The following is a 20,000-nucleotide window of genomic DNA, read 5'->3' as shown; positions in this document are numbered from 1 at the left end:
TTGCGTAGTCCTGCGGTGGCATTTAGTGCTAAGAATATTTTTTGCCTCAGATTGGAAGTTTGAGACGTGCTCTGTCATTCCGTTGTTTTTCTTTATCATTTTTCTCCTCACACTTCAGCCAGTCTTCAGCCAGGGCTTAAATACTGGTGGGTGGGGTGGGTGGTGACGCTGCGATGGACTTGCATCCCGTCCAGCACATGGAAGAGGGGAAGGAGTGGGTTGGACCGAGTAGCCATTCTCTCAGTTGACCCTGCTACTGAACTCAGGAGAAGTTCGATTTTACCGAGAGCTCGTACGTTGTCAGATGTGTAACACAAACCGATGCGCAAATTTGTTCAAGCCGTAGCTGGCTCTCAATCATCCTTTAAACACGTACAGACGCCAGTTGTAAACGGTAATGGCTATATGTACAAATGCTGAATGACAAATCGAAGGAGCTCACGTTGGATGGCCGACGTAGGGGTGATAACCAAACATGCAAAGCACCTGTCAATCTCATCATGCGCCGCGGCTCATGGACAACGCTTTCCAAAATATTTTGTGTTTTTCCAAAATAGCTTTTTCTAACATAAATCTATAGTTTTTGTCGGCAAATTTTTCAGAAACATTGAAATTAGCGTGTTTTCACGGACGCTTTTAAGAGATCTTCAGCTTCAAGTCTCGTTACAAATTATGTCTTATTGAGGTGTTATCTGTTGCTCTGCCGGCAGATTCGCACAATTGCCATCATTGCAGAAGGAATACCAGAAGCAAAAACACGGCAACTGAACAAGAAGGCCAAAGAACATGGAGTGACCATCATTGGGCCTGCAACGGTTGGTTCTAACTCGTACACTTTTGGCATTCCTTTCCTGTTATCTTGACCCTTCTAAGAGACCGTTTCAAGCTCACTAACGCCGTGCGAAAAAGCTATTACGGCTGTCGATTCGAAAGGGCTAGTTTAAATGTTGATGGTACTTTAGTCCCGCTGAATTTAAAACACTCTCTTGTACCCCGCTATAATATCAAACGTTGAAGAGAAAATGCTTCTAATCTTATTTAAACACAGTATTTTTACACGCTGTTGACATTATTTTCAAATGATACAATACAATAAATCCTTAACTGACCACTCGCCATAGGGGCTTTTCAGGGCCAATGAATCGCAATCACAACACAACAGAACATTCAACAACAACTGTTAAGAACCCCAACTGGCCGGAGGCAAACCAGTTGGCTATTTACAAGTGCAGCTGAGAAGTCGAACCAGGGACTACCGGGAACAAATTCAGCGAGTTGTCAGAACGTGTCTTGAATCTGGGATCACCGGATCTCAAGGCAAGAGCCCTAACCACATGCACTGGGCCACACAGTCTCGATTTCACTATGAAAATTTATTGATTACTATCCAATGCTTATAGATTTGATTAGGTATAGTGTTGTCCAATAGATAGGTAATAAATAAAGAATACGAGTAAACCATGAGGACGATTTAAAAAAAAGATTAAAGGGAACTCCATATAAAAAATCACCGGCTTTTAAACAAAATGAATCATTGTACAACCTGATAAAGAGTACAATGATAAAAAGCTAACTGCGTAAAAGAAAGTAAAATCAATATTTTCCTGTCTTAGTACGTTTTTTACTGTAGGTTTAAAAATAAATGATTTATTAATTTTATGAGCTGAGTTTCACGTCATGCCTGTGTATTTTTGCAGGTTGGTGGTATTAAGCCAGGTTGTTTTAAGATTGGAAACACCGGAGGCATGTTAGATAACATTTTGGCTTCAAAGCTTTATCGCCCTGGAAGGTAATTTACAGAATAGAAATGGAATCGCGGTAATTATGTTTTAAATAAATAAATAACAGTCCGCTTCCTGAACTCGCAACTTGCTTCGCTACAGGTTATAATTTGATTTCGCGAAACGCTAAATTTAGTGAACACAAAACTTTAAAATGGTTAGCATTTAGTTGCTTTATCGAAAAGTCGTCAATGTATTTCCCGGCCCCCAGCGTTCCATCTCGTTAAGTAACTCCTTCATCGTGGTTGGGTATTCTGCTATTGGAATTGCCTACAATGCCGTTGTCAACAATAACTTGTGGTTGCTTGTGTACTTGAACAGTGTTGCCTACGTGTCTCGTTCGGGTGGTATGTCCAATGAGCTCAACAACATCATCTCCAGGACAACAGACGGAGTCTATGAAGGCGTGGCTATTGGAGGCGATAGGTACCCTGGGACGACATTTATGGATCACGTGATGAGATATCAAAAGAACCCGGATGTCAAAATGATCGTTGTATTAGGAGAGGTAAATTTTTCTTCATCTTATTTTACTATTTTTTAACTGTTGAAAGTAATTTTCAACCACAATGCCACCTGTTACAAGAATTACTACATATGAATTTAGTGGATGTGTTAATGAATGTGACGGCTGAGCTCCCAAACAATCCGGCGTAGACGCAAACAAATTTAAGGTGGTGGAAAGATTCTGTTTTATAGCGATTGTCCATTGGTTAATTCAAAACGAAGACTAAAGTGATCGTTATTTATCCAATCACAAAAGACGAAGATTGTAACGTGAAGTACATACACCAAGAGGTTAGGTGGAAATAGCTGTGACATTGGTTTTCCTCATACTGTACATCTGATTGCCTGAGAATGTGGCCTAATTACAGCCGGACTTTCATGTGCCGAATCTAATGCAAATGAGCGAAAGCAAGAGATTTTTCTTATTTGCATTAATAGATTCGGCACATGAAAAGTTCGACGTTTGAATCCAAACCCAAAGCAATCGTGAAATACTTTTTGACGTTCTCAACTGAAAAGTGCTCCGTTAATTTGCAAAGAGTGGTGTGTTACATGTGTCGTGGTCTCATTTGTGGTTTGTGTTGCTTTGAAGGTTGGCGGAACTGAGGAATATAAGATCTGTGATGCCATTAAGAGTGGATTGGTAACCAAGCCTGTTGTAGTATGGTGCATTGGTACATGCGCAGGAATGTTCACATCTGAGGTCAGTAAAAACGGTGAATACTGTTTCGTTTAGATCTTTCGTGTCAGAGCTCCGCCCAACTGCCCCTCTTTTCACTCACGCGCTTTCGTAAATTGTGTGCTAACACGTTATCATACCAGTCTGATTTATTGGGGTTCCTCCTACAACCAAGGTAATTTTTTATCTGGACTTTTTGCAACCAGCGCTGAGGAAATTAGCAATTTTTGACGAGTTTGTTCTGATTTTGCTTTTAGGTCCAGTTTGGCCACGCCGGAGCCAGTGCTCATGGAAACAACGAAACAGCGATCGCTAAAAACCAGGTATCTTAGGTATTTTGGGAAGTTTAGAAACGGGAAAGGAAGGAGAAAAAAAAAACGATTGCTCTACATTGGCGTCGTAAATCTTGGGATTTTTCTTTGCTTTCCTTAGCAAAACAACAACGTGAAATGGCCATATTCGCTTTGCAGTGAACACTCTATTGTCTTCGTTATTTCAATGCGTTGTCCACCTCAAAAAGACACGTTTCAGCTCTTTGATAGTAAGTAATACTGAGTTCTAACGAGGTAAAGGGTGACTCATTCTACTTCAATTTGCCAACAGGCCCTGAAAGAAGCTGGAGCTTACGTACCAGAGAGCTTTGACTCTCTCTTTGACATGATCAGGTGAGTCGATCATTGTAGTGTTGTGTTCTTGTCTTGAGCCGTTCAATGTCCCCTTTCTGTTGTTTCTGAAAAGCAGGGAGGCAATAGTTGGCAAACGTAAGACAAAGGCATTTTAAGGTGTCTTACCACAGTTTCCCAAGGAAAAAAGATCAAGAGTTTGAAATCTGTGAAATTAAAGCAACGGGATGTCTCTTCTGAAGTGTTAGTCACTGCAATTGATGTCAAATGTAATTTTACCAAACAAATTAATGCAAATCAGGGAAAATGCTAAATATAGCGACCGAGCTCCTGGATGGGGGACTGGAAACTAGACATTTCAAAGGCTTTTTTGTCAAAAACTAGCCGTACGACCCCACCTTTAAATTTCAGGATTTCCTTAACGACAAAAAATAATCATGTATAGAAATAAATAACTAAATCTGTCGGACAGCCTTGCCTTGACGTAGGAGAAGCTTGAAGTCACTTTCCGTGTTTCCCCGCTTTACGCTTGCGTGTGGTTTAACAGTTCAGTAATGTTATAGATGGATGGAACAGTTCTCAGTGACATTAAAGTAGTAAATCTGTGAGCGCGAAATATGTTGCGTGACAAGAGCAAGATACGTACTTATGGTAGCTTGTGATTGTATTCCTTTAGAGAAGTTTACGACGTTCTGGTGAGAGATGGCACGATTGTTCCCAAACCCGAGAAGATTCCGCCAACAGTTCCAATGGATTACTCTTGGGCTCAGGTGAGAAGCTGAAATAGCGATCATGTGATGCTTGCAATGCGGTACTTCATGTTCGCAATTTTGCAACGCTCCGAAGTATTTAGCTCCCCTCTTGCGTTTTACACATCTGGTTCCAAGGTCTCCATACGCCCGCGAGCCTCTTCCAGACGTGGGAAGCTGTTTCAGTCGTGGGATATATCTCAGCGAGAACGAAAAATGTTGCGAGCGAGCATGAACTAGAAACGCCCAGTGTCAAATCGCTGGCTCAAAACGTGGCCAGATCGACTCTCAGGATCTTGAAATAACTTAGAAAAAAGTGTTACCTTTGTGCAAATGTTTTGACTTCCAAGTCTTCTCATTTGTAGGCCTCATTAAAAACCCACATTCTTCGCAAAGAGTAAGGCACGGATTTCCCGGTGTTGTGGTCTGGCCGGTTCTCTTCAATAAATGTGGTGGCTTTCTGGTGATGCCTTTGAAAGGCTTAAAGTGCCCCTGTGACCAAAAAATCAATTCATATTTTTCTTTGGATTTCAAAACTATGTTAACAAAAGACTAAGTGACCCACGTTTTAAGCCTTGATTTCAAAAAGACACCTCTTTATTTTAACTGTAATTTTCCTATTTAATGGTCCGCCATTACTAACATTATGTTCTTGAGAGAGCTGGATCGAGGAGAAAATGACGTCAAAGGTTCACTAGTTTAAGAATGCAATACGTGTGTACGCCGCAGAATTAATATGCAGCACGGGGGTTTTGGGCTTTCAGACTTTTAAACTCACGCTTTGCATATATAATAAGCTGCGTTCACACGCTGAAATTTTAAGCTAGTGAGCCTCTGACGTCACTTTTCCCTGGATCCAACCGTCTGAGGTCCAATCGGTCAGTTTTGAACGTGAGTAATGCGGACCGTGAAATCCAAAACTTACACTCAAAGTAAACGGCCTTTGGATAAAAATCAAAGCTCAAAATTTTGCCAGTCAGGTGTTAAGCAAACACACTTTCAAAATCAGGAGGAAAAAAGGAAGTGGTTTTTTTGATCACAGGGGCACTTTAAGCTGTGAGCCGAAAAAGACACGAGTCCAAAGGTCGACTTGGCCTTGTGCAGAAACAATTATGATCAGAACAATTCTCTCATGTCTCATCTCGTTTTTCACTCGCTCTGACAGCTCACACTAACGTTCCTTGCCCCACATCTTAGCTCCCTGAACAGGCTAAAATTAGTAAATAATAGTTGACATTTGGTAAAGGTATAATGTGTTTGCTCGCAGGAGCTTGGCTTGATCCGAAAGCCATCATCATTTATGTCCAGCATCTGTGATGAGAGAGGCGCAGAGCTGCTGTATGCTGGTATGCCGATCACTGAGGTCTTCAAGGTTAGTAGTATATTCATTGTAACTTGAAGCAGCAGTCACCTGTTTTAAATTAATCATCACTCTAGTTAAATGCTTTCCTCCTTGTTTTTGTAGGAGGACATTGGTGTTGGAGGAGTCCTGGGTCTTTTGTGGTTCCAAAGAAGGTAGATGTTCAATTGTTTTGCTCTATTTCTAAACAATTTAATCAAAGAATGATGAACTTGGAACATCTTAGAAAGCATTCTGGATAGTAGATTTGTTGTGTGATAACCCAATAGACGCACAGACAATCCAGCATCCAGTTATTTTGTAACCCTACCAGTGCATTTCCGTGCAGAAGAGTGAGCTAGGAACTTGTCGGGTTTCCTCTGCATCTCAGCGTACTGAACGAGATCATAATACTCGTAAAGTTCGCGCGTATTTAATGAACTAATCCCTCAACTATTTTCCAACAACAATGATCGTCTGAGAATCACTGATGATAGCTTTGGGTCCTGTTCGAGTCAATAGGGAGCTTAAGCACGTGCGTTTTTGAGACGTGGACGGCTACCGGAAGAGAACATTTCGCGTGCCAGGACAGTGGTGTCTCACGGATTTTTATGCTAATCATTCCTAATGGAGAAAAGATACTCATCAATATAAAGGTTGTAGTGAAAAGACAAGTTATAATAGAAAACAGCCCACTTCCGGTTGCCGTTCGCGTCTTAAAAACTTGCATGCTTAAACTCCCAAAACGACTACAAGCACTGGGCATGCGCATAAGGTTTTTAGGCCGACATTTTTCGAGGTGTGCGTGCTCAGAACGGAAAACTCTTACTGGTAGTCGTCCTCTTCCACGACGCGGGCGATCTATGGGTCTCTAATGTCATCAACAGAATTCCCTCTCAGTATTCCACTCTCCCGGACAATAGCACTTAATTAAGCAAGTTAGAAAATTACTGAACAATGTTTTGCCAGGTTACCTGCATACGCCAGTGAATTCATCGAAATGTGTCTTATGATAACCGCTGACCACGGACCGGGTAAGTCTCGATGGTTTGCGTGCGCTTTCATCTAATACAAGTCTTGTTCACGATTGTCACGCTTCTTTTCTGGTGTCACGCACAGCTGTTTCAGGTGCGCATAACACCATCGTGACAGCCAGAGCTGGAAAGGATCTGATATCTTCTCTAGTGTCCGGTCTTCTTACCATCGTAAGTATAACAAGAGAAACATATGCATAAGACAGAACTTAAACACTTTCTTTGTGGCACCCACTGTCTCTCACAACATAGCACGTCCTTTAATGAATGCTATGTACACCTTGAAGAAGCACGGTTGTTTCAGTAGTGAGAGAACTCGCGTAAATAAAGTTTGATTTGGTGTGCATTGAGTTGATTTGTAGTGTCTCGAGTTAGTAGAACACTCGTGCTCGGCTTTATAAGCTTGGGACATCAATAAAGCGATTATCATTACCACAGCACGCAAGAGATCCGCAGCCTGCCGTGTAGACCTCCAGAAGTTTCTTTGGGTAGTCCAGGGGCGGGCTTATGTGTGAATCGTGTTTTGTCACGCAATCGAAGGAAACCATGCCTTCCTTAGCCGTGTCTCTAAGGTGTGTGACAAAAGTGCCCAGCTTGACTGACATAAGAGGGACTGCCAGCAGTCTACGTTCCGTGGAGTGGCTTTGGCGACCAGAAGAGAGCTGTCAACTTACACGAGAGAAGGAAGGTGTGGCACTCTCATGCCACGGCGCTACGAGAAAGTAAAATTAGTACCGCCTGATCAATTCTAATGAGTAAACGATGACTTTCCATTCCTCCAAGTGTTAAGTTAGCGAATTGTAGGTTACAGGCTTAGCTAACAGATGTTAAACTCCCACCCGGGTTGATAACACTGATTTATTTGCTCATTTGTTTTAGGGTGACAGATTCGGTGGAGCATTAGACGCAGCTGCTCGAATGTTTTCCCAGGGTTTAGACAGCGGACAGCTACCGATGGAATTTGTAAATGAAATGAGAAAGAAGGGACAGCTGATCATGGGAATTGGTCATCGAGTGAAATCTGTGAGTTCCCTGACGAGAAAGACGTTCATTCTTTTTATGATCAGTTTTTTTTTTCCATCACGCAGTGTTATAGTCAATGCTCTCTGGGCACACACCTAATTCAGGTGGCTAAGCTGACCGAATTCCAACCACCGTTTTCAAGACGTTAAGCTTCTATGTTAAAGACAATAAATTATTACTGGTTTAAGCACATTAATAATGAAGAGCACGTCACTCAGTTTGGCGTCATTTTCCTTTAGTTACTTCGTCACAAATAGAGTCCGGGTGCTCGCGTGGCGGAACCAGCCAGGAAAGTATATCAACACCCCTTTATTCTCACAACTTTCTCCCCAAACAATGCACCCGTTGAACCGAAATAATGGCTTATAGTGGAATAAAGAAATAAGTAGACGTTGAGAAGAAAATAGATAAGTAAAATGTGCAAGGAAATAAAAATGAAGGGGTGGAAGGGGCAACGCTCAGACAACGCAAACAACACAATAAAAATAAAACTACGAGCACATGCGCGTGCGCACTTATAATGCCTGGCCATTAACCGCTGATCCGAGAACCCGCAGGTACTGCACACGAGGCCAAAAGGAGGAATGAACGCTAAAAAGGTCCTCCAACACTGCTCGCCACGCAAACGCCAAGGTAACGCAACTGAGCAGATTTTAACCCAATTTAAAGTTTTACTGACAAATGGTAACCTCAGTGCGTCATCTTCAATGGAGGTATCTTTTTTATGTTGACGTGACAGGTTTTTATAGTGTCGGGTGAGGATCTTAAAATAAGGTGGACACCTCGAGTTAGTGTACAGGATTTCCCCTTTTTGCACGTTTTTTTTAGCATTCATAGTAAACTTGTGGCCAAAATCCAACCGGAACCTCACTTCAACACCTTATCCCACCCCTATCTTGTAACATTTCTTCCTTTTTTTCACTCTTAAGGTCAACAATCCAGACATGCGAGTTGTCTTGTTAAAGGACTTCGTGAAAAAGAATTTTCCAGTCACGACAGTCTTGAATTATGCCATTGAAATCGAGAAGATCACCACATCCAAGGTACGCGGGACAAGTTACTTTCTGCTGTGAATATTGAAGACATACATTTCAACTGCGAAAAGAGGCTCATCATGATTTTTAGCAATGCAGTTATGAACCTGAACGGCTCAATTTCACACTCAGCGTTTAACTTAAATAGCAGGATTATACAGCTGGTCATCTTGTGAGTTTGTTTTAAACCTTTACGGGATGTGGATAGGCATGCAGAGACTTAATAAATGAAAGACGTGTGTGAACAGCAGAAAGAAGCATCTATGCAGCTATGTCTGTTATCTTTGGCAGTAACGAAAGGAAAGCCCGAGAACAGCATTTGAACCGATGACTTCTTACATTGATAAGTCTCTCTTTTTATCCACACGCTCTTAATTCAGGCGTAATTGGTCTAGCTTTGCACTGGTATCGCGGAAGTCGTGTGTTCTAATCCCTTTCAAGGCTGAATTTTTCAGGCTTTAATTTCGTTACTTCTGTTCATATCTGCGTGGGATGATCTAAACGTGTTAATTTCATCGTAGGATCACGGTTTGGGTGGCTTGACTAAGGGAGTTAACGCCGAGCTTTCATCAGTTAGCAATGTTGTCCATCTTTCAAATCGTTGTGCACATTGCACGTTGTGCGTTGTGCACATTGCATTGCACATTGCACGTTGTGCAAATCGTTTTCGTTGTGCACCCATGTTTCTTTTTCATGACATATTTTTCACAGACCTTTTTTGCTCCTCTTGATGTGACCATAAAATTTCAAATGTTAGACGTTGATTTGAGGGACGATTGGGGACAAACCGGTTGTGCGTAAGAGAATTCGAATTCTTATGTTATCCGTGATACGCTTGATAGAAACGTTATCTTTATTCAAGCTAATTGACCTTGTTCTCGGTTTACGTTATCGGGTTTAGTTAAAAGGGCCTCTCGAATTTGGTAACTCATTTGTCGCTTCGCAACTTGGAACAAGTCTTGCTTTCTTCGGTTATTTCAGTATAACAATAAATGTTAGCTTTTGAGTTTTAAATTATATCTGTGGAGGATGACTTTAAACATACTAAACCACGGAAAGAATCATGGAACGTTATGATCCTTCCGCAAAGAAATGCCGCGTCTAGAATGTAATTGAAACTCAAATTAAATCGGTGCATATTAATCTTTCCGGGAAAATATTCCGGAATGCCCTGGGGGCAAATCTGGGGTTAAATTTTCATTTTCCTTAACAGAAACCAAACCTTATACTGAATGTTGATGGATGCATCGGAGCTGCATTTGTGGATCTTCTGCGTCACTGTGGAGCTTTCACCAGGTAAACAATAACTTCGTTATTGCAAGCATTGTTTTATTTTTATTATTAGTGTTATCATGATTACTGATTTCGCAGTTTGTAGCAGAAATATGGCATTGGTAACATAACACTCCCTCAGCAACAAGCTGTTGGCACAAACCCAAGTGGTTCTAACCAAGCGAAAGGCCGCGCGGTCAGCTGTGGCGGGCATATATAACGCATATAACTTTCACCGTCTTTTTGGCGACCCGCGTCCGGTTAGCTCAATCGGTAGAGCATCGGAATGCCTTGTATGATGCCGCTTATTGCATTTTGTCAGACCATGTGGTCGTCTCGGACAAGAACGATTAACTGACGGCTCCGTCTTACAAAGAATCTGCAATATCTTAGTGCAGGACGTTAAAATACCCACTAACCCACATGCTTATTCGCAAACCGTTAAGAGTTCAGTCCCTGGTGACTTGCTCTGTCTTAAATTTGCCCCTGGACGGGACCAGTCAAACCTTAAGGACTGCGCCTACAGTTGTTATTGAGCATACGTTTTGCGCACCTCGAGATATTTGGGTTTCCTATGGGTGGTGCTTACTGATACAGGGATATTTTTGCGCAGTTCAAAACTATGCGGAGAAAGCAGAACATAGCAAGTGCTCTTGGCATGTAAAAAGAAAATTGGGGGTAACCTTGCAGTTTTCAGAGATAATTAAGCTTCAATTTGGAAAAGAACGCCATACATTGCTTAGTACTTTAAATCTTTTTATATTGTTGATAAATTATCTTTGAAAAATGCGTGGTTGCCCTAATTTTCTTTTTCGATTTCAATAACACTTGTTAAGATCTTCTTTTTCCTCATGCTCATGAACCGCGCAAAAATACCTTGGAATTAGTAGGCAGGCACCGTCCTAAACTGCATTTTTAATTACACTTTATCGGAAAACCAGTAACTGAAAGGTTCAGCTAGTCATGTCAACTTTCTATTGTTTGAAATATTCAAAACACGGTCACGTTTGGCGTCTGAACCTCGTGTCACCTTCATTTCAGAGAGGAAGCAGACGAGTTTGTTGAGATCGGAGCACTGAATGGATTGTTCGTCTTGGGGCGATCGATTGGTTTCATCGGTAAGCCAGTTTTCGTGTTGATGGCGGTGTTAACCGATTCTCCTTTGCTCATTTTTGAAAATTTCTCTGACAGATTCCCTTCGAGTAATGCACTAAGGCCTTTTGTGGCACAAAAATAATTTTGCTTTTGGTTGCTTCTTTAGGCCATTATTTGGATCAAAAGCGTCTCAAGATGGGATTGTACCGCCATCCTTGGGATGATATCACTTATATTATGCCTGACCATCTTTATCACCTTCGCCCAGCCAGTTTTGAGTAGAAACTGACATACGTTGTTGACGCTGTATTACAATCAAGAAACCCTATTTGAAATTCCCTCCAGGCCTTTTCTTAGGACGCTTTCCATCTGACAGAACTGACTGGCCAGACCGGGCATTTGGAAGGACTCTACAAGTAACAACGCCTTCAAATTAATAATAATAATAATAATAATAATAATAATAATAATAATAATAATAATAGACTTTATTTGAATAGGGTAACACGTGACAGTAAGCTGAAGGCTACTGATAAATTTGTGGCCCTATAAATTAACAGAATGCGAGAGATTATTATGCAAGTGTTCCTTCAAATTGTTGCATTTTCTTTGCAAACCGGCGGGTGTAACCGGCCACAATCTTGGACATTTTCCCATTTTCCCTCTAATTTGTCCAAGATTGCAGTTCTGACAAAAGGAAAGCACCCTAATAGTTCCAATACCAAGTACCAAGGATTCTATTTTTTCTTGGGATGGGGGGGGGGGGGGGCTGGTAGGAGGAGGAGGATATGGAGGGGGAATGAAAATGGGGAAAGTTGAATGGCCTGTCGCTGTCAGTATAGTCTTGTCGGAAAATTGCTCCGGTGGTTAGCAGGAAATAGTGTTACTTTGGTCTACATTAGAGCAAATGTGGTGAATTGTGAGAATTTTTTTTAAGTTATAAGAAAGTTGACGCTTGCAATTAGAACTAATTTATAGCCTGTTTCAGGCGTTAAAATTGTGGGTAGCGAAGAAAATTGCTAAAAAATATGCAAGCGAGCGTCAAAACGAGGACTCTTCTCGGTCTTTTTGTTTTGTCAGCTGGCTTACAAGTATCTTTCATTCTTTTGATGGTTACTGAAGCTTTTTTTGCAAAACGTGTCCAAGTTTGAAGGGTTTGTTTCAGTAATTAGTTTTACTTTCATATTGATGAAGACAATTTTTCATAAGAAGCACTTCGCATTTGGACTCTGTTTGAAAAAGGAGGCTGAAGGAATCTTGCATACCTCCCGTATCGCGTTTTCATAATCAATGTGAACAAATAAATTATGCAACATGAAAAGTAACGTGAACGTGTTGTCATTGTCGAGTGCCTCCTCTGTGGATCTCTTTACTGTCCCAGAAGTGCTATTTGAGAGCAAGGCTTCCTTGGACAATGAATTTTTGCCAAGTTATTCTTGGTCATAAAACCTTCACCGCCCCCATCCTCTTCAAGCTTCTTCAAGTTTCAATTTCATTGTGCTTTTCCTTTTTCTCCACCTTCAGTTTAAAACCACTCACCAAGTCCACGTGAACATCACAACACGAGAACGATATTTGTGCGGGTACTTGCAAGAGCGAACCGCAGGAAGACGCTTTCTGCACGGTCGCTTGCATAGAGCTCTTTTGAAACAATGGATGTAAGCCGGCGGGAAGAGCCAGGCGATATGTCACTTCCAATTTTCTTTGGATAGATTCTAAAATCACTGGCCACATATTTGTACCCTTAGGGGTATTGTTATGTTCCTCGTGGCTAAGACAGGTCGCTTCGCGCGGCCTGTTGTGTGCTTTAATGTTTCCTCTTTTTCAAAATCACTTCAAAGAACTTGCAAAGACCTAACCTGCGATTAGGCGTTCTTTTCTTTATTTTCCGCGTCCTCTCTGAAGAAAAAGAACGCCTGATCACAGGTTGACAAAGACCTTGAATCTGACATAAAAATGGACTTTTCTACGTTTTAATAATAAAATTTCAAGTTGCTTCAACGGGGTTTGAACCCATGACCTCTCCGATGTTGGTGCAATTTTCTACCAACTGGGCCATGTTGGTCTCACGTGACCACTGAACGGACTCAATGAATGAAATAAACATATATATATATATGTATATGTGAAGTGTGGGTCATAAAGGAGACGTGATCTTGCTTAAATCGGTAAGTGAGAGGATCACGTCCTCCTCTGTTTTGTCTAAAACCCGCATTTCAAATGTAATTTAAACCGGAAGACTGGGAGGGGAAGCGAAGCGCGGAAAAATTGCTTGCGCCGCGTAACGAAAAAGTCCTTTGCGACGTGACGTGAACATCGCTGTGTTAAATTACTGGTACGGCTAACATTCAAATGAACTTTTGCACACTGATAGTACGTAGTATGACAGGTCGGATGGGTAAATGTGGTACACGAATGGCAAAAAATTAGTCTTCAGAGATAGATGCCGCGCGCACGAGTGTCGCCGATTAGAAAACACAAATTACGGAACAAAATTCTCTTAAATGAAAATGAAATTTCCTTCAGCGTAAGCACGTTTTTGTCGGCCGATAATTTTATGATAAACTTTTTTATGGGTACATATACTTATCCCACTTGTCGATGCGCGTGGCTTCAGCACATTTCCGGTTTTTTTTTTTAGCAATAAATGCATTCCTTTATCACCAGAGATATTATATCCTGAAGGCCTTTTTGATATGATTTTAGTTAAATAGAAAGATGTCGTTGACTTACCCCTGAAGTCGAAAGAAAATAGTATAGGACAATGATAATTCACGTTGCTTTTAATGCGGAAATGCGTTGTAGCACGGTAACGTTTCATTTCCGGTTGCTATAAATGCGCGCGCAATGTGGATGTGATCAACTTGAGATTCTGAACAGTTCTTGAGAGTGTCAAATGAGTGTGTATTTGCAGTGCCTTGGCGGAATGATTTGCCTGATCTGTGAACACTTTGGTCACAGACAAGGCATAAAATGCCTGCAAACGATATTAAACTTCTAAATTACCGTCGACGCAGCGAAATTCGACGGGCAGTTAGCGAAGATTGTCTTCTGGACGACCGACAACCAGAGGACGATCGCAGACCTGGTTTTTCGATGCTCAAACTAAGCAAGACGAGGATTTCTGTTGGAGACAGTGTAACTGTTTACTGGGATATCAGAGAACAGTGTGGAGCGAATGACTGGATAGGTCTTTTTGATTTAGGTAGGTGTCTGAGTCCTATTTGTTGCGGCGACTTGCTGCAAAACAATCCATCGCTACAGCATCGAAATGTTTATACGAATTGGCAACTGTTTTCTTTGCGCTTAATTAAGGTCATAAACATCCGAATGTATCGGTGTGAAACTTTTGTTTCAGGGTTGACAATTCTCACTTGAACATGTTAAATCCAGGTCAAAACTGATCTTCAAGTCTCGGGAGTATTTTTCTGTCGCAAACTCGTTTTGGCAGAGAACACCGAGCGATTAAAACCTTGTGATATTTTGGTTTATTTCGGGGTGTACCGAGTGTTATGGTACTGGGAATTATTTTAACAGTGTCATAAATAGAAGATTATGTTCATGTCGATAAGATTTGACATCTTAATGCTTTTGGTTTGGATGTCTCTTCAACATTCGATGAAATTCAATTGCATTTGAATAAACTATGAAAGGAGAGCTCGCACGCTATATGTATATATTATGCGAGTTTCTTTGTAAAAGGGCCGTGACAGTTTATTGCACATTGGCAAATATTGAAAATGTGCTGAGCGTCTTGTGAAAATATTTAACTGTGTAGCGGTTAGAAAATAAGCCATACATTTTCTGACCATTAAACATTTAACTTTACATGAACGCCACTTCATCAGCATTTGATGAGACATTCTTATGATATCGATCACGTTTTACGTTATAATCCGCTGTTTTCACGACTATATGTTGCACCCGAAATGACAAGTCTCCGGATTTATTTAAGTGTGATACGGGTATCCAAGTGATGATATAAGGCAAGTTTAGCTGTTATATTACACTGCAGTTGGGAGAATCTGGTTCCAAATGGTTGGCTCTCTTCAAATTTCTTCACTGAAATATCTTTAATTAGCATGGCGGTATTTTCCTCGTGTTATAGTTTATCTCGGTGTCGACACTGCAGGAAGTTTAATATCTATATCTGAGAGGAACGACAAATTCTTTATGTGGGAGATATTAGAATATTTGAAAGTGTTCCGTTAAAAAGTTTTAAGACTATTTTGGATGCAACTGAGATCAAGATGGAGTTTTGTCTCCGTATGTAGCACATGTCTTATTAAGAGCTTTTTGACGTACGTGTCTTGATAAGGAGTTCTGTACTTTGCAAGATTCTTTGTAACGCAGTTTTTTTTCCGATACTGCTCGCATGCAGTATTTGACACGCTATGCAATGAATGACCGATCTTTGATTTTATCACAAGAACCGTAACATTAATATTTGGATGTAAATGATAAGGGTGTTTTGAAAGTGACAAGGCATTTCTCGTGGACAATAGCTTCGTTTGATTTTTTTTTCGCTGTCACGGTGCTAATTACCAAACTGCTTTACCTGCCTTCTTTCCTTCCCAAGTGCTTTTTAATAAACAAAATGGTTTTTTTATTTGTTCAAATGTGTGACTAAAAGAATTTCAAAGAAAGTAAAGTGGTTTCAACACCTTCGGTAAAAGTGAGCATAATCTCTTTGTTCATACGTTCAAAGGTTTTGCAGGCTACTGCTGGCCTTTTAAGTTTTTTAAAGTTCTGTCTTTCATTATACCGAATTGAAAAACTTGTCAACTTTATGTGCACCGAGAACAAAGATAATTTATTGCTCACAACATTTCATGTGCACATCTGGTGTACATAAGAGAGAGCTTCAATTTAGAAGTTTTACCAAAAGATTTGAGCCTCAATAAGCATCTAAGTTGCAAGAAGTGCAACAAATGCTTGTAACTATTTGAAGGATCACACAGAAACTTTATGTGTCCTTAATTTCCATTCTTAAAGTTTGGAAAGATTATAGGCTAAAGTGAAGTAAGTTCTTTATCCTTGTGTGCATTGTTGTCACTGACACCTCTGTGAGTAAAATTGCACTCTTTTTGCAAATTATTGTTCACTTTTAGCTTTGCCATAACCTTAAAGAAGGCAAGGGGCTTGGTTGGCTTCTTTTTGGTCCAGTGTGTGTTTTGGCTTTTTGACATGTTTATCATTCTATTCATTGCTCAATGGGTCATGTGTTTGTTAATACATTAATTTTGTGTAAATGTAAATTGCTTTGTTTCTTTGGGGAACCATATGCCTCTACAGGACTTATTAAATCTTAATGGTTCAGGTTGAATCAAAAATTGTCATTTTAAAAGAATTCATTCTGTTCTGTAATTATCGAAATAGGTCTGTGAATTTTAAAAGTAACACCACATGTTATTAAACTTTAAATAAAGTGAAAAGTTATAAACAAATACTTTTTTGAATACTGTACTATCTTTGGCCAAATGGAATTGCCATTGATAGTAATTATTGTTATAGGAGTGCCTTCACTTGGCATTTTCTTTTTTCCCTATAAAATAGAATTAAAATACTTAAAAATTTTTAAGATTTTTTAATCCTGTAACTTCTTTTATAATTTCAAACAAGGGAAGCATTTATGTGCACACACCCCTTATGTGTTATAGATTTTGTGGTTTAAATAAGTGCAGAGGGAATTGTTGTCTTTGTTAACAAAATCAGGAGAAATTGATGTGGTTTTTACCCATGCAGAGAATTTTTAATACATTCAGTTCTTAGCACTCTGTTTCTTAAATATTCTTTTCATGAACCTTTATTTGATTTAGCTAGATTGCTGCTGTAAAAGACAATATTAATAAATTTAAATTGATGTACACAGCAGTTGGAAGTGAAAAAGGGATTTTGGTTGTTGTAGCTTTTTGTCTTTAAAATAATTCCTCTTTGTTTTATTGTTTGCATTGTTACATGTTGCTATGCACCAAAACAGTGAAAAATTCAGAGCAGAAATATGGATTATATTCTTGATGAGAGTATTTACAAATTATTTACCATTGATCGAGGTAGGCAAATTTAAGGTCACCAAAAATTAAGAACTATGTACTTGAAACTAATTTTTGTTCATTAGTTTCTGAATAATATTTAGAATTAATAATAATTATTGCCTCCTGTCTTTCACAAAGACTTCGCTCAGGCGCTTAAGGTAACATTCTTTGAAGTTTTCTTGATGCCACTCCTTTGGTCTTCTTTCGCAGTACAAATTACCCGTGTGTATTTTTTGTGCTTCTGTTATTACTGCATTTATCAGTAAGGCACCCTAAGAGTTCTAAGTTAAGGATAAAATCACATGCTTTGATATGAGTAGTACCTTAAGCTGTGAAGATGGTAAGTAGTGCTTTTGACTTCATCTTTTTTTACAGTATGAGCGAGTTGATACTGTAGCAGTTAAACAAGTTTGATGGTTGGCCCAAATTATTAAAATTTTGTTTGTTCGGTCCTCGTACAGATGCAAGCTTCTTTGATTTCATTAAGAACAGGCCATCATCAAAGTAGTTTGATGTGTTGTGTTGTACTTCATCGTAATTAGTAACTTTTGGAAGCAAATTGTTGTAAGTACAGCAAACATGGTCAACAAAATTTCCTGTATTTCTAGGTTACAGTGTTTTAAAACAGGGTATTTAGGGGAAATTTTCATTTTGCTTACTTGTCACAATAGTCTTCGAAAGTTTAGGGTGCATCTTATTGCACAATGTAGCATTGTAGATCTACATGTAAGAAGTTTAATATTTGCAAGTCACTGTGTGAGACTCATATGTTTCTGGGTATGCCTTGAACAGGACACTGGTCTCACATTATTACAAGGTAGATTATAACAGTCCACAACAATTCACTGCCTTTCCCCTCAGACTGTTTCCATGGCTCTTCCTTCCCTTCTCTCTTTTTGTGCCACCTGTCTTTGTCTGTTTTGAGACAAACATTGGGTAAATGATCAATATTTACATCTCTCCAGTTATTTAGGACTACAGTTTTAATAATGTCATTCTTTACAGTGTGTAGAATAATTTGCTTGCAGATGGTCCAACGTCATTGTCAAACTACTTGGACTGCAAACAGAGGGGGATCACAGGGGCGAGAAGAGGAGCTATCAAATGGGCCATTAACAGAGATGTTACTTTTGGAGAAGGTCAGAGTAGAGTATTATAGAGTATTAATTTTTGTACATGAATGCACTGCTAATAAGCTGTTTTTTAGCTAATCACCTACAGGACCCTTGAATCATTTATCAGATTTTATGATTGGGGTTCTTGCACCCTGCTGGCAGAGCTGGCTTGCTCAATTTTGGCGTTTTTGTGAAAGACTCTGCAGGAATCGAGTAAGATCTTTATTGAGTATGCGCTACATGTTGCCAGGATGCTGTCTCGAACCCAAGCCTAATACGTCGGATCTCGCCGCCATCTTGGTTTTTCTTGGTACAGCAGGCTCAATTGTAACCAACGGTTTTATTTCTAAACGGATGCTTGCACCAGAAAAATGGTTTTGACGAGAGAAAACAAGATTGACTAGTCCAGAAGTTTGGGCTGCGGCGGCTTCAAAGAGTTGACGCGATTCCCCAGGCCGAGCCTCCTTTTCTCCTCCTCAGTAAAGAAAGAGACAAAAGGAGGCTCTGCTCGCTGGGTGGGGTTCTTGTCAATCTGCAGTAAAACGAGAACAAAACTTATTAATTTTCCACAAAGTTACAATGAGAAGCAATTTTTCAGGAGTTAGGGTCTTGTGTATTGATCAGATACTAGCACAAGAGTAAGTCAAAGTAAAAGGGTTTTAAGTGTAATGGTGATCAAAATATGGCAAATGCTTGCTTCTTGTTTGATCTTATCTAAAAGTGGATACCAACAGCTTTTTTATTTCATAGTTGAAAACAAGTGTATTTTCAAGTACATCAATGGCAAGTCTGGTTCTGTGAGGGCAATAAGTCCCACTTTATACATTTACAATCCATATGCTGAGGTAATTACCACCATAATTTGACTGAACCCATTCAGCCCTGAAGCAGTCTGATTCTCAGGACTGAGAGTGCTAAATTAATGATAAACATCGCAAGTCAGTTAATTCTGGTTTCTAGTGTCCCTATGTTACCTTTTTTTTCAATACAAATAACCTTTTGACTAAGCATTAATTTTATTTGCTCACTTGTGTTATTGTTATATAAAAACAATAGCAGGTAACAGGTATATGGATTTTTAGAGCAGGTATAGCTAGGTTAGTGTACAGCTGTAGGAGTAAGGGGTCCTCAGTTCAATCCTCAGTGACTTCAATGACTGTTTCGACTTTCCTCTGATCCGTGTAGCTGTCTGTTTCAACTTTCCTCTCATCTGTGTAGCTACATGTATAGATTTAAATACCTGTAGGAAAGGGAGAAGGGCAAAGAGCAGGCACACTGTCGGCTTCCATTAATACCAGCCTCGTAGCTGAAGGAAGTACCAACGTTAAATATTTAAAATGACTTTGCCTTTATATGGGGGCTCTCTAAGTGAGAACGATTTTCACAGTTGGGAGGTAACTTAACCGGTTGCAAAGGAAGACTGGAAAATCTGGGCTTTATAATGGGATCTGAATCTGGAACTTTGCTCTCTGGATTTGAGCCCTGCTCAACCCTGGAATTTTTGAAGGCTTACTTAGCAACTTCTTAAAGGCCCACCTTGTACCGACCATTTGTTTTTGTTATGGAAATTTGCATTGCTTATCGTAGTGGTCTGATTGGTTGAATTTTATCTTTGATGGAATTTTGATAAATGAAAATAATTTGTTCCATGGCATGCAATGCCTGTCGGTTGAACTTGAAGGTGGGCCTTCAAGTTGTTCTCAATTTTGACCAT

General features: G+C 39.9%; 2 protein-coding genes across 2 annotated transcripts in view; both read left to right on the top strand.

Annotated features, from left to right (window-relative positions):
- Positions 1–12,458, top strand: part of LOC138041582 (ATP-citrate synthase-like) — a 35,518-nt gene extending 23,060 nt beyond the window's left edge. Inside the window, exons 17-32 of the mRNA XM_068887327.1 lie at positions 711–815; positions 1,698–1,789; positions 2,103–2,289; positions 2,881–2,991; positions 3,225–3,290; positions 3,571–3,632; positions 4,267–4,360; positions 5,607–5,711; positions 5,805–5,854; positions 6,648–6,712; positions 6,798–6,883; positions 7,592–7,735; positions 8,665–8,778; positions 9,983–10,065; positions 11,083–11,159; positions 11,303–12,458. Coding sequence (XP_068743428.1) covers positions 711–815; positions 1,698–1,789; positions 2,103–2,289; positions 2,881–2,991; positions 3,225–3,290; positions 3,571–3,632; positions 4,267–4,360; positions 5,607–5,711; positions 5,805–5,854; positions 6,648–6,712; positions 6,798–6,883; positions 7,592–7,735; positions 8,665–8,778; positions 9,983–10,065; positions 11,083–11,159; positions 11,303–11,418 — 1,557 coding nt within the window. The 3' untranslated portion in view covers positions 11,419–12,458. The remainder of the gene's footprint in view (positions 1–710; positions 816–1,697; positions 1,790–2,102; positions 2,290–2,880; positions 2,992–3,224; positions 3,291–3,570; positions 3,633–4,266; positions 4,361–5,606; positions 5,712–5,804; positions 5,855–6,647; positions 6,713–6,797; positions 6,884–7,591; positions 7,736–8,664; positions 8,779–9,982; positions 10,066–11,082; positions 11,160–11,302) is intronic.
- A 1,557-nt stretch (positions 12,459–14,015) lies between these two features.
- The window catches only part of LOC138014772 (uncharacterized), a 52,688-nt gene continuing 46,703 nt past the window's right edge, over positions 14,016–20,000 (top strand). The window contains 3 exon segments of the mRNA XM_068861779.1: positions 14,016–14,341; positions 18,200–18,310; positions 19,037–19,131. Of these exon segments, the coding sequence (XP_068717880.1) occupies positions 14,110–14,341; positions 18,200–18,310; positions 19,037–19,131 (438 nt within the window). The 5' untranslated portion in view covers positions 14,016–14,109.

This window comes from Montipora capricornis, chromosome 1 (genome assembly GCF_036669925.1).
Source record: "Montipora capricornis isolate CH-2021 chromosome 1, ASM3666992v2, whole genome shotgun sequence".
Taxonomy (NCBI): Eukaryota; Metazoa; Cnidaria; class Anthozoa; order Scleractinia; family Acroporidae; genus Montipora; species Montipora capricornis.
The sequence above is the reverse complement of the archived record's forward strand: the minus strand, read 5'-3'. Positions and strand labels throughout refer to the sequence as shown.